The following is a 12,934-nucleotide window of genomic DNA, read 5'->3' as shown; positions in this document are numbered from 1 at the left end:
AATAGAAGTGTTGTTTCTTGTATTATTGTCTTTTGTGTCTTTAGAGGACTGCTTCACCTTAATGTCCCCTTTCCCTTTTCTTCTGTCCTTATTTTGTCCCACTTTGTCCCTTCTTTGTCCCTTCTTCTCTTCTGCCAACTAGACACTCCTTGTTAGCTAGCTAGCTTCTTCCAGGAATGTCCCTAGCAACTGCCTAGCAACAGGTAAACAACTTAGCTAGCTAAGAAAACGGTATAATTTTATGAAAAATTGTTACTTTTTCAAAAGCCTTTCTTCTTTGTTAGCTGCTTGTTTGGTCTCCTATTCAGTTTGCAGTTTTCTTTTGATTTTTTTCGATGTACTTTACTCTAAAAAAACATTTAAATTTCAATATTTGTAGGAGCTCATCTTTTCAGCTGCTGCTGCTTAATTTGGAACTCCGGACAGTATAGCAACATTTGCGCATAAAGGGGTTTCCACCACCATTTCTTGCATAATGCATTTTACAGACACAAAAAGATCCCACCTTGTCTAGCGTATTTTGTTATGTTGACATATGTAAACCTTACCGACAAATGTACTGTTTCCATCAGGCCTGTCATGACATTGTTTATGTACTTTACCTGCATAAAAAGGTTGGATGAAAACCTGATTACTGTCAGGGTTAGGAAACCCAATAAATAAGGCTACCTAAACCATTTAAACCGGAACAACCTTTTCAGTAATAGGTGCAATGCATATAACTACCTGATTGGATTAGTTTAGAAAAATGTATGTTATTTATATTTGTGTAGCATAAGGTTAATCAATCGATGTACTTGCAAAAACACAGTTATTAAAAATAATATTTTTTAACCTGCAGTAGAGCATGCTGGGAAATATGATAATTATTGGTGTTGTTTTGATGGGACTGTTTTACTCTTCACAGTATAACATTGGGAGTTATTTTACACCACTGAGTGTTAATTTCATTCTTACAGAGTGAATTTAACTCCTAAATCAACACTACAAATGTTGTGTATTTGCTCTGTCTGTCTGCTTGTCTCTCTCTAACACACACACGCACGCACGCACACACACACACATACACACACACACACACAGAGTGATGCATACTTTTTAGATTAGCATGAGGTTTGTTTCCTTTTCTCATAGTCGAGCAGAGCATGGTGAGAAAAAGACAGGAAAATGAGAGAGCGATAGAGAGTCTAGTGTGGGAAGCCCTTTTCTGAAATACCCTGGTTGGTGAGTATAGTGTTCACTGATTGGGGCGTTCGTTCATTGGTGGCTTTGAATCTCTCTCTGTACAATCAGCAGCGCCCGCCTGATTTTTCCACAGAAAATAGCCTTTAAAAAGAGAACATGTTATAAAACAGCCTTTAAAAAGAGAGCATATTAAAAGCAGAGAAACTCACTGCCTGCAGCATAATTAAATGATCTACTCAAACAGAAACTACAGTAATAACATGTTTCCTACCTTTAAACTTCTAGTATACGCCTTCTCCTTTCTCTCTCCTTAAACAGTCCTCTGAAAGCTAACAGGTCGTCATGGGTAACACCCAGCAGGTCCCAGACCAGACCCAGCACATGAACACAACTCAACCGCAATGCAATGACAGCACCGTAGCAAGTACAGTTGGTACTGAAAATTTGAGTACAATTTGAATGGCAGCAAGCGATGAAGTTTTGAAGTCCATGCCCGGCTCTGAAACAATCACGAGCACACCTTCATTCCCACTATCACTCTCTTTTTACATCCTTCTACCATGTCTGGTTGTTTGACTAGGGATTTAGCTTGGCGCTACACAGTAGATTAAATGACAACAGGATTACTCAGATGAGAAGACGTGCGTGTGTGCCTCCATGTGTGCGTGCGTGCGTGCGTGTGTGTGTCTGTCTGTCTGTCTGTCTGTCTGTCTGTCTGTCTGTCTGTCTGTCTGTCTGCCTGCGAGTGTGTGTGTGTGTGTGTGTGTGTGTGTGTGTGTGTGTGTGTGTGTGTGTGTGTGTGTGTGTGTGTGTGTGTGTGTGTGTGTGTGTGTGTGTGTGTGTGTGTGTGTGTGTGTGTGTGAGTGTCTGTGTGTGTGTGTGTGCCTCTGTGCTCGCATGTGTGTGTTTGCAGTGTATTGGATGTGTGTGTAGGGAGTTATGTCTGTGATCTGCTCCGGATTGATTGGAACAGATTTTCCTGTATAAGCATTTGTAGGGATGTAAACAGCTCAGAGGTACTTTATGTGGGACATTTATGTTTTAATCCTCCTCTTTGTTGTCCCTTTGATGTATCTGGACTTAGCTGGACTCAGCTGGACTAGACTATTAGTATCTATGCTGACAACACACCTGGGTCTATCTAACACATTGGTTCTCAACTTGTTTTGCCTCGGGACCCAAATTGAACCAGGTTGTGTCAGTTGCGACCTAATTTTCTTATCATGAAAAATAATCCACAAAATACAATATGGATTTTTTTTAATAATATATTGATAGTAAATGTAGCAATTATATGACAAGGGAACAACATTCCCACCTCTTTAATTGTCAGTAATTACATTTTGTTGATCAAACAAGTTAATAAACTCTGGCTTGCGGCCACAACATCAACCCAAATAGCACTGCAAATAATGTAGCTCTATATTGAAAATACTGAACATACCGTGATTGAAGAAAAATTGTTCAGAGATTCAATTATGTAAAAATCTAAGTGTATTATCATTTCTATACACTTTCTACCTGGATTAAGTCGTTTCAGTTCAGACTGGATTATTTATTTGTATTTTTTCCTCAGACACCCGCAACCCATTCATAACCTCCCAGTCGCAACTCGCCAGTTGAGAATCGCTGATAACATATATACAGTGGGGAGAACAAGTATTTGATACACTGCCGATTTTGCAGGTTTTCCTACTTACAAAGCATGTAGAGGTCTGTAATTTTTATCATAGGTACACTTCAACTGTGAGAGACGGAATCTAAAACAAAAATCCAGAAAATCACATTGTATGATTTTTAAGTAATTCATTTGCATTTTATTGCATGACATAAGTATTTGATCACCTACCAACCAGTAAGAATTCCGGCTCTCACAGACCTGTTAGTTTTTCTTTAAGAAGCCCTCCTGTTCTCCACTCATTACCTGTATTAACTGCACCTGTTTGAACTCGTTACCTGTATAAAAGACACCTGTCCACACACTCAATCAAACAGACTCCAACCTCTCCACAATGGCCAAGACCAGAGAGCTGTGTAAGGACATCAGGGATAAAATTGTAGACCTGCACAAGGCTGGGATGGGCTACAGGACAATAGGCAAGCAGCTTGGTGAGAAGGCAACAACTGTTGGCGCAATTATTAGAAAATAGAAGAAAATAGAAGAAGTTCAAGATGATGGTCAATCACCCTCGGTCTGGGGCTCCATGCAAGATCTCACCTCGTGGGGCATCAATGATCATGAGGAAGGTGAGGGATCAGCCCAGAACTACACGGCAGGACCTGGTCAATGACCTGAAGAGAGCTGGGACCACAGTCTCAAAGAAAACCATTAGTAACACACTACGCCGTCATGGATTAAAATCCTGCAGCGCACACAAGGTCCCCCTGCTCAAGCAGGCGCATGTCCAGGCCCGTCTGAAGTTTGCCAATGACCATCTGGATGATCCAGAGGAGGAATGGGAGAAGGTCATGTGGTCTGATGATTCAAAAATAGAGCTTTTTGGTCTAAACTCCACTCGCCGTGTTTGGAGGAAGAAGAAGGATGAGTACAACCCCAAGAACACCATCCCAACCGTGAAGCATGGAGGTGGAAACATCATTCTTTGGGGATGCTTTTCTGCAAAGGGGACAGGACGACTGCACCGTATTGAGGGGAGGATGGATGGGGCCATGTATTGCGAGATCTTAGCCAACAACCTCCTTCCCTCAGTAAGAGCATTGATGATGGGTCGTGGCTGGGTCTTCCAGCATGACAACGACCCGAAACACACAGCCAGGGCAACTAAGGAGTGGCTCCGTAAGAAGTATCTCAAGGTCCTGGAGTGGCCTAGCCAGTCTCCAGACCTGAACCCAATAGAAAATCTTTGGAGGGAGCTGAAAGTCCGTATTGCCCAGCGACAGCCCCGAAACCTGAAGGATCTGGAGAAGGTCTGTATGGAGGAGAGGGCCAAAATCCCTGCTGCAGTGTGTGCAAACCTGGTCAAGAACTACAGGAAACGTATGATCTCTGTAATTGCAAACAAAGGATTCTGTACCAAATATTAAGTTCTGCTTTTCTGATGTATCAAATACTTATGTCATGCAATAAAATGCTAATTAATTACTTAAAAATCATACAATGTGATTTTCGGGATTTTTGTTTTAGATTCCGTCTCTCACAGTTGAAGTGTACCTATGATAAAAATGACAGACCTCTACATGCTTTGTAAGTAGGAAAATCGGCAAAATCGGCAGTGTATCAAATACTTGTTCTCCCCACTGTATATACACAGCATCTGTAGTTTGGTGCGATGGACAGGGTTCACCAACTGTGCCCTCTTGCCTTGAATGTCTCTCCTTCTCTCTCTCTCTCTCTCTCTCTCTCTCTCTCTCTCTCTCTCTATATTTTCTTTCAATCTACCTTGCTCTTCCTACACCAGTCTGTCCCTTTCCTCTTTATGCCTCATTCTCCCGCCTTTTGTGTTTCTCTCACCTATAGCACACCATTAGAACAAAACAACTTCCCAGTTGCTCTTACTGGCAAAAAGTTCCAACAGGGTGTTTGAGAAACAAGACTTGGGGGCCTATTGTGAACTGTCAGCAGAATCCTGTAGTTGCCCTATGGTACCTAGACCATGTGGTCGCCCTGTGGTAGCTAGACCAGTGTTAGCCCTGTGGTGCCTAAATACTGTGCTAGCCCTGTGGTACCTAGACCCTGTGGTACCTAGACCCTGTGGTCGCCCTGTGGTACCTAGACCCTGTGTTAGCCCTGTGGTACCTAGACCCTGTGTTAGCCCTGTGGTACCTAGACCCTGTGTTAGCCCTGTGGTATCTGTAGGTCCCAGTGTTAGCCCTGTAGTTGCCCTATGGTACCTAGACCATGTGGTCGCCCTGTGGTAGCTAGACCAGTGTTAGCCCTGTGGTGCCTAAATACTGTGCTAGCCCTGTGGTACCTAGACCCTGTGGTACCTAGACCCTGTGGTCGCCCTGTGGTACCTAGACCCTGTGTTAGCCCTGTGGTACCTAGACCCTGTGTTAGCCCTGTGGTACCTAGACCCTGTGGTATCCTGTGGTACCTAGACCCTGTGTTAGCCCTGTGGTACCTAGACCCTATGGTACCTCGACCCTGTGGTCGCCCTGTGGTACCTAGACCCAGTGGTACCTAGACCCTGTGTTAGCCCTGTGGTACCTAGACCCTGTGGTCTCCTGTGGTACCTAGACCCTGTGTTGGCCCTGTGGTATCTAGACCCTGTGTTAGCCATGTGGAACCTAGACCCTGTGGTCTCCTGTGGTACCTAGACCCTGTGTTAGCCCTGTGGAACCTAGACCCTTTGTTAGCCTTGCTGTCCCTAGACCCAGTGTTAGCCCTGTGGTACCTAGACCCTGTGTTAACCCTGTCGTACCTAGACCCTGTGTTAGCCCTGTGCTACCTAGACCCTGTGGTCGGACTGTGGTACCTAGACCCTTTGTTAGCCCTGTGGTACCTAGATCCTGTGTTAGCCCTGTGGTACTTAGACCCTGTGTTAGCCCTGTGGTATCTGTAGGTCCCAGTGTTAGCCCTGTGGTATATGTAGGTCCCAGTGTTAGCCCTGTGGTATCTGTAGGTCCCAGTGTTAGCCCTGTGGTATCTGTAGGTCCCAGTGTTAGCCCTGTGGTATCTGTAGGTCCCAGTGTTAGCACTGTGGTAGCTGTTGGACCCGGTGTTAGCCCTGTGGTAGCTGTTGGACCCGGTGTTAGCCCTGTGGTATCTGTAGGTCCCAGTGTTAGCCCTGTGGTAGCTGTTGGACCCGGTGTTAGCCCTGTGGTAGCTGTTGGACCCAGTGTTAGCCATGTGGTATCTGTTGGACCCGATGTTAGCCCTGTGGTAGCTGTTGGACCCAGTGTTAGCCCTGTGGTATCTGTAGGTCCCAGTGTTAGCCCTGTGGTAGCTGTTGGACCCGGTGTTAGCCCTGTGGTATCTGTAGGTCCCAGTGTTAGCCCTGTGGTAGCTGGTGGACCCGGTGTTAGCCCTGTGGTATCTGTTGGCCCGGTGTTAGCTCTGTGGTAGCTGTTGGACCCGGTGTTAGCCCTGTGGTATCTGTAGGTCCCAGTGTTAGCCCTGTGGTATCTGTAGGTCCCAGTGTTAGCACTGTGGGAGCTGTTGGACCCGGTGTTAGCCCTGTGGTATCTGTAGGTCCCAGTGTTAGCCCTGTGGTATCTGTAGGTCCCAGTGTTAGCCCTGTGGTAGCTGTTGGACCCGGTGTTAGCCCTGTGGTAGCTGTTGGACCCGGTGTTAGTCCTGTGGTTGCTGTTGGACCCGGTGTTAGCCCTGTGGTAGCTGTTGGACCCGGTGTTAGCCCTGTGGTATCTGTAGGTCCCAGTGTTAGCCCTGTGGTAGCTGAACCTTGTGCTAGCTGCGCAACCTTTGGTGTTTGTAATTTGTTTCCATGTGGGTCTTTGAATCAGAGGTGCCCACCAGACCAGAGCAGTGTGGGGTAGAGATAAGACAGGATCCCACACCCACAGGGAAGATCACTGGCTGGGTGGACAGCTCAAAATCACTCAGTCAGTCAGACTGCCAACCATGTGTGTGTTCTCTATGTCTATGCACACAGAAAAGCAAACACATACAGTGGGGAGAACAAGTATTTGATACACTGCCGATTTTGCAGGTTTTCCTACTTACAAAGCATGTAGAGGTCTGTAATTTTTATCATAGGTACACTTTAACTGTGAGAGACGGAATCTAAAACAAAAATCCAGAAAATCACATTGTATGATTTTTAAGTAATTAATTTGCATTTTATTGCATGACATAAGTATTTGATCACCTACCAACCAGTAAGAATTCCGGCTCTCACAGACCTGTTAGTTTTTCTTTAAGAAGCCCTCCTGTTCTCCACTCATTACCTGTATTAACTGCAACTGTTTGAACTCGTTACCTGTATAAAAGACACCTGTCCACACACTCAATCAAACAGACTCCAACCTCTCCACAATGGCCAAGACCAGAGAGCTGTGTAAGGACATCAGGGATAAAATTGTAGACCTACACAAGGCTGGGATGGGCTACAGGACAATAGGCAAGCAGCTTGGTGAGAAGGCAACAACTGTTGGTGCAATTATTAGAAAATGGAAGAAGTTCAAGATGACGGTCAATCACCCTCGGTCTGGGGCTCCATGCAAGATCTCACCTCGTGGGGCATCAATGATCATGAGGAAGGTGAGGGATCAGCCCAGAACTACACGGCAGGACCTGGTCAATGACCGGAAGAGAGCTGGGACCACAGTCTCAAAGAAAACCATTAGTAACACACTACGCCGTCATGGATTAAAATCCTGCAGCGCACGCAAGGTCCCCCTGCTCAAGCCAGCGCATGTCCAGGCCCGTCTGAAGTTTGCCAATGACCATCTGGATGATCCAGAGGAGGAATGGGAGAAGGTCATGTGGTCTGATGAGACAAAAATAGAGCTTTTTGGTCTAAACTCCACTCGCCGTGTTTGGAGGAAGAAGAAGGATGAGTACAACCCCAAGAACACCATCCCAACCGTGAAGCATGGAGGTGGAAACATCATTCTTTGGGGATGCTTTTCTGCAAAGGGGACAGGACGACTCTACCGTATTGAGGGGAGGATGGATGGGGCCATGTATCGCGAGATCTTGGCCAACAACCTCCTTCCCTCAGTAAGAGCATTGAAGATGGGTCGTGGCTGGGTCTTCCAGCATGACAACGACTCGAAACAGACAGCCAGGGCAACTAAGGGGTGGCTCCGTAAGAAGCATCTCAAGGTCCTGGAGTGGCCTAGCCAGTCTCCAGACCTGAACCCAATAGAAAATCTTTGGAGGGAGCTGAAAGTCCGTATTGCCCAGCGACAGCCCCGAAACCTGAAAGATCTGGAGAAGGTCTGTATGGAGGAGTGGGCCAAAATCCCTGCTGCAGTGTGTGCAAACCTGGTCAAGAACTACAGGAAACGTATGATCTCTGTAATTGCAAACAAAGGTTTCTGTACCAAATATTAAGTTCTGCTTTTCTGATGTATCAAATACTTATGTCATGCAATAAAATGCAAATTAATTACTTAAAAATCATACAATGTGATTTTCTGGATTTTTGTTTTAGATTCCGACTCTCACAGTAGAAGTGTACCTATGATAAAAATGACAGACCTCTACGTGCTTTGTAAGTAGGAAAACCTGCAAAATCGGCAGTGTATCAAATACTTGTTCTCCCCACTGTAGGCACACACACATTTGTTCTTGGCTATTGATGTGATGCAGTATTGGAATAACTCTTGGTGGGAGGGTTGTGGTAGTGTCATGCATATATAGTATGTCATGGACAGGCAAATGGATTTCATTCCCAACTTTGGTTGTTTTAAATCCCTTTTTCCCTAGAAACATGTGAATACCAAACACGCTCCACTGAAAGTGGTAAAGACAGAAAAGGAAAGAAAGAAAAACAGGAGAAGAAAGAGTCATTTTCTATTGTGGTATGTGCCTTCTAACCCAATCTGTAGAAGTCTTTGTTAGTGTGAAGCCATCTTAATTCTTAATGCCCTGACTGCACTGTCTGCACATTTAGCAGAAAGATTGTTAGTGACTTTGAGATCTTCAGTGAAGTCCCCCACCATCGCTATCTACGGTCTAGGCCCTATCGCTTTAATACTGAGCATGACGACTTTCTCAAACACACACACGCACATACACACACACACACACATACTCACACACACATGGAGAGACACACACACGCAATCACCCAATTGGAAGTCTGTTAATAACTGACCGAGCCAATCACAAAGTGGTTCAGTCAGATGATTATCAGTGAGTCATTGAACACAACAGTTAACTGGAGAGAATGAACACTGACCATTAACCGTCATTTATAGGTATAACCAATTAGCTAAGTACTCTGACTGTTGACGCCGTGTAACAGAGTATAACCATTAACTGCCAGGTCAGAGGTATAGTTACAGATGGATCTGACCCTACGGCCTGAAGTTAGGTCACTGGACCTAATTATGAAACACAAGACATGGCACAAAAACTCTAAGGAACTACAGTTTTCCTCTCTTTCGCTCTCTAGAGAATATACATTTCTGTCTCAGAATGATCAGTTGACACTGAGCAGGGTGAGTGAGGTCTATGAAGAAATGTCTACATTAAATATAAATCCTGTGTGTTTCATCATGATATTCAGACACCACCATCAGGTCAATCATTAAAAACCTGCTTTCGCTTTGTCATTGTGAGGTATTGTGTGTAGATCGATGAGGATGTATATTTTTTAATCCATTTTAGAATAAGGCTCTAACATAACAAAATGTGGAAACAGGGAAGGGGTCTGAATATTTTCCGAATGCACTGTATACTGGACATATACTGGACATATCCACTGAGAGAACGTGAGAAGGCAGTACAGATGACAATACATTTTATGGGGCAGGATGGTCAGAAAAACTCAAGTTGAGTGTTTGTGGGTGTGCATGCGTGCATGTGTGTGTGTGTTTATGATTTTGTTTGTGAGTTCATTGCAGTCATTATGCAAGTGTGTGTACGTGCGTGTGTACATGTGTGTGTGTACACGTGTGTGTGTGTGTGTTTCTGTAATTGTCTATTAAGGGCAGGCAGTGGACCTTTGGTGCCAAAAGTTTTTTGTGTGTGAACCTCTCAAGTGGTTGGTTTCAATCAGGCAGCCTTCATTAGTGCAACCCAAAAGTCCCTTTCAATTCACCCCACACTCCTCCTCTCTTCACTCTCTCATCTCCTCCTCTCTCTTCCCCCTCAGCCTTTTTTTCCTTTCCTCTGTTGTTGTTCTTTTCTTTTCTTTAATTACGGATGGAAAGGCATCTCTCTCTCTCCAACTCTCTCCTCTCCTCTTCTCTCGCCTCTCTCTCTATCTCTCTCTCCACCTCTCCTCCTCTCTCGCTCTCGCTCTCTCTTTCTCACTTTCTCTCTGACCAGCAGTGTCACACAAACTACTCTGTTCTCTGCAGTTGTCTAACTGCTGTAATGAGTTTAGTTTGTTGTCTGTGGTTGTAGACTGTTTGGCTTTCACAAGAGGGGGGAGGGAGGGAGGGAGGGAGGGAGGGAGGGAGGGAGGGAGGGAGGGAGGGAGGGAGAGGGAGGGAGGGAGGGAGGGAGGGAGGGAGGGAGGGAGGGAGGGAGGGAGGGAGGGAGGGAGGGAGGGAGGGAGGGAGAGTATACCAGAGCTTACCCATATCAGCTCCATTTCTTCAGACATTTTTGGCCAACCTGACCCATGTGCTTTCCTACAGTCAGAGAGGACTGGAGATGTATACCAGAAGTATAGGAACAACTGTAAGGACTGAAACAACTCCACCTAAAGCTCTATCACAGTGATATAGTGTACATCTAATTATGTGTGACCTGTTTAATCTGCTGCTGGGCTCTGAGTCATCAAACCTCACAGCCTGGTTCTACCTGGGGGGCACTATGTAGGTTCTCCTCCTATAGCCTGGTTCTACCTGGGGGGCACTGTGTAGGTTCTCCTCCTATAGCCTGGTTCTACCTGGGGGGCACTGTGTATGTTATCCTCCTATAGCCTGGTTCTACCTGGGGGGCACTTTGTAGGTCATCCTCCTATAGCCTGGATCTACCTGGGGGGTCGGTGGGGTTGGAGAATATTGGGAGAACATTGAGGGAACATAATGCTTAATGCATCTTGTTTCAAGGCCCACATTGATAGCTAGCTGGCTCCATGGACATCTCTGATCAGCTCTTTGCTTCTGTGCACACGCACACACACACACACACACACACACACACACACACACACACACACACACACACACACACACACACACACACACACACACACACACACACACACACACACACACACACACACACACACACACACACACACACACACTCACACATGAGATGAGATTGTTATTGAGGTTATCAGGCCATACTATTATCTCTCTGTGTCATGTGAACCCTCTGATCCTCCAACCCCTCTTTCAGACACCATCACTCCATGCTCCCCCTCTGCTCCCAGCCTGCTCCCAGCCCGCTCCAACTCTGCTCCAACTCTGCTCCCACCTGCTCCCCTTCTGCTCCCAGCCCGCTCCAACTCTGCTCCCACTCTGCTCCCAGCCTGCTCCAACTCTGCTCCCACTCTGCTCCCAGCCTGCTCCCACTCTGCCCCCACTCTGCTCCCACCCTGCTCCCACTCTGTTCCCAGCCTATTCCCAGCCTGTTCCAACTCTGCTCCCACTCTGCTCCCAGCCTGCTCCCACTCTGCCCCCACTCTGCTCCCACCCTGCTCCCACTCTGTTCCCAGCCTATTCCCAGCCTGTTCCAACTCTGCTCCCACTCTGCTCCCAGCCTTCTCCCACCCTGCTCCCACTCTGCTCCCACCCTGCTCCCAGCCTGTTCCAACTCTGCTCCCACCCTGCTCCCACCCTTCTCCCAGCCTATTCCCAGCCTGTTCCCACTCTACTCCCATTTTTCTCCCAGCCTGCTCCCACTCTGCTCCCACCTTGCTCCCAGCCTGCTCCAACTCTGCTCCCACCCTGCTCCCACCCTGCTCCCACTCTGTTCCCAGCCTATTCCCAGCCTGTTCCCACTCTGCTCCCACCCTGCTCCCATCCTGCTCCCACCCTGCTCCCACTCTGCTCCCACCCTGCTCCCACTCTGCCCCCACCCTATTCCCACTCTGTTCCCAGCCTATTCCCAGCCTGTTCCCACTCTGCTCCCACCCTGCTCCCACTCTGCTCCCACCCTGCTCCTACCCTGCTCCCACTCTGCTCCCAGCCTGCTCCCAGCCTGCTCCAAGCCTGCTCCCACTCTGCTCCCACCCTGCTCCCAGCCTGCTCCAACTCTGCTCCCACCCTGCTCCCACCCTGCCCCCACTCTGCTCCCACCCTGCTCCCACTCTGCTCCCACCCTGCTCCCAGCCTGCTCCCACTCTGCTCCCACCCTGCTCCCACTCTGTTCCCAGCCTATTCCCAGCCTGTTCCCACTCTGCTCCCACCCTGCTCCCACCCTGCTCCCACCCTGCTCCCACTCTGTTCCCAGCCTATTCCCAGCCTGTTCCCAGCCTGTTCCCAGCCTGTTCCCACTCTGCTTCCACCCTGCTCCCATCCTGCTCCCACCCTGCTCCCACTCTGCTCCCACCCTGTTCCCACTCTGCTCCCACTCTGCTCACAACCTGCTCCCAGCAGCACACAGAACACTAACACTGTTATGATGGAGGTGAAAAGGCCACTGTCATACCACACACAGCCCACTGGGCACAGATGTCAATTCAACGTCCATTCCACGTTGTTACAGTGCACACACACACTCTCCCTCACACACACACACACACACACACACACACACACACACACACACACACACACACACACACACACACACACACACACACACACACACACACACACACACACACACACACACACACACACACACGCACACACGCACACACACATGCGCACACACACACACACAGTGTGTTCTTTGCGTCACAGGAGAGTTGTTCTCTGCATGCCTCCTAGTAAAGTCACCTAGTGGAAAAGAAAGGGAATACATGTTTTAGTGTAAGTCTGGTTTTAGTAAGATACTGTATATGGGGATCTTTGCATGTATACGATGACACTCATACCTGCACTCACTCACATACACAACAAAGTGCAAACAACCATGATAATTACAAAAGATATTTGGTATTCTCCAACTCTGTGTGTGTATTGACTTCTTTGGGTTATGTAATGCAGTCATACGTATTTCTGTGTGGTCCAGTACAAGTTGGGGGATGTT

General features: G+C 47.2%; 2 protein-coding genes across 3 annotated transcripts in view; both read left to right on the top strand.

The window, feature by feature from the left end:
• Positions 1-12,934, top strand: part of LOC139544181 (disabled homolog 2-interacting protein-like) — a 267,245-nt gene that overhangs the window by 20,741 nt on the left and 233,570 nt on the right. The gene's annotated exons all lie outside the window — the stretch shown is intronic.
• LOC139543439 (uncharacterized) lies at positions 1,528-12,351 on the top strand. The gene is made up of 2 exons (XM_071349541.1): positions 1,528-1,609; positions 11,135-12,351. Exons 1-2 carry the CDS (start codon positions 1,528-1,530, stop codon positions 12,349-12,351), a joined length of 1,299 nt encoding a protein of 432 aa, XP_071205642.1.

The sequence above is a fragment of the Salvelinus alpinus genome, chromosome 18 (assembly GCF_045679555.1).
Source record: "Salvelinus alpinus chromosome 18, SLU_Salpinus.1, whole genome shotgun sequence".
In the NCBI taxonomy this organism is placed as follows: Eukaryota; Metazoa; Chordata; class Actinopteri; order Salmoniformes; family Salmonidae; genus Salvelinus; species Salvelinus alpinus.
This window is presented reverse-complemented; position numbering and strand designations above follow the sequence as displayed.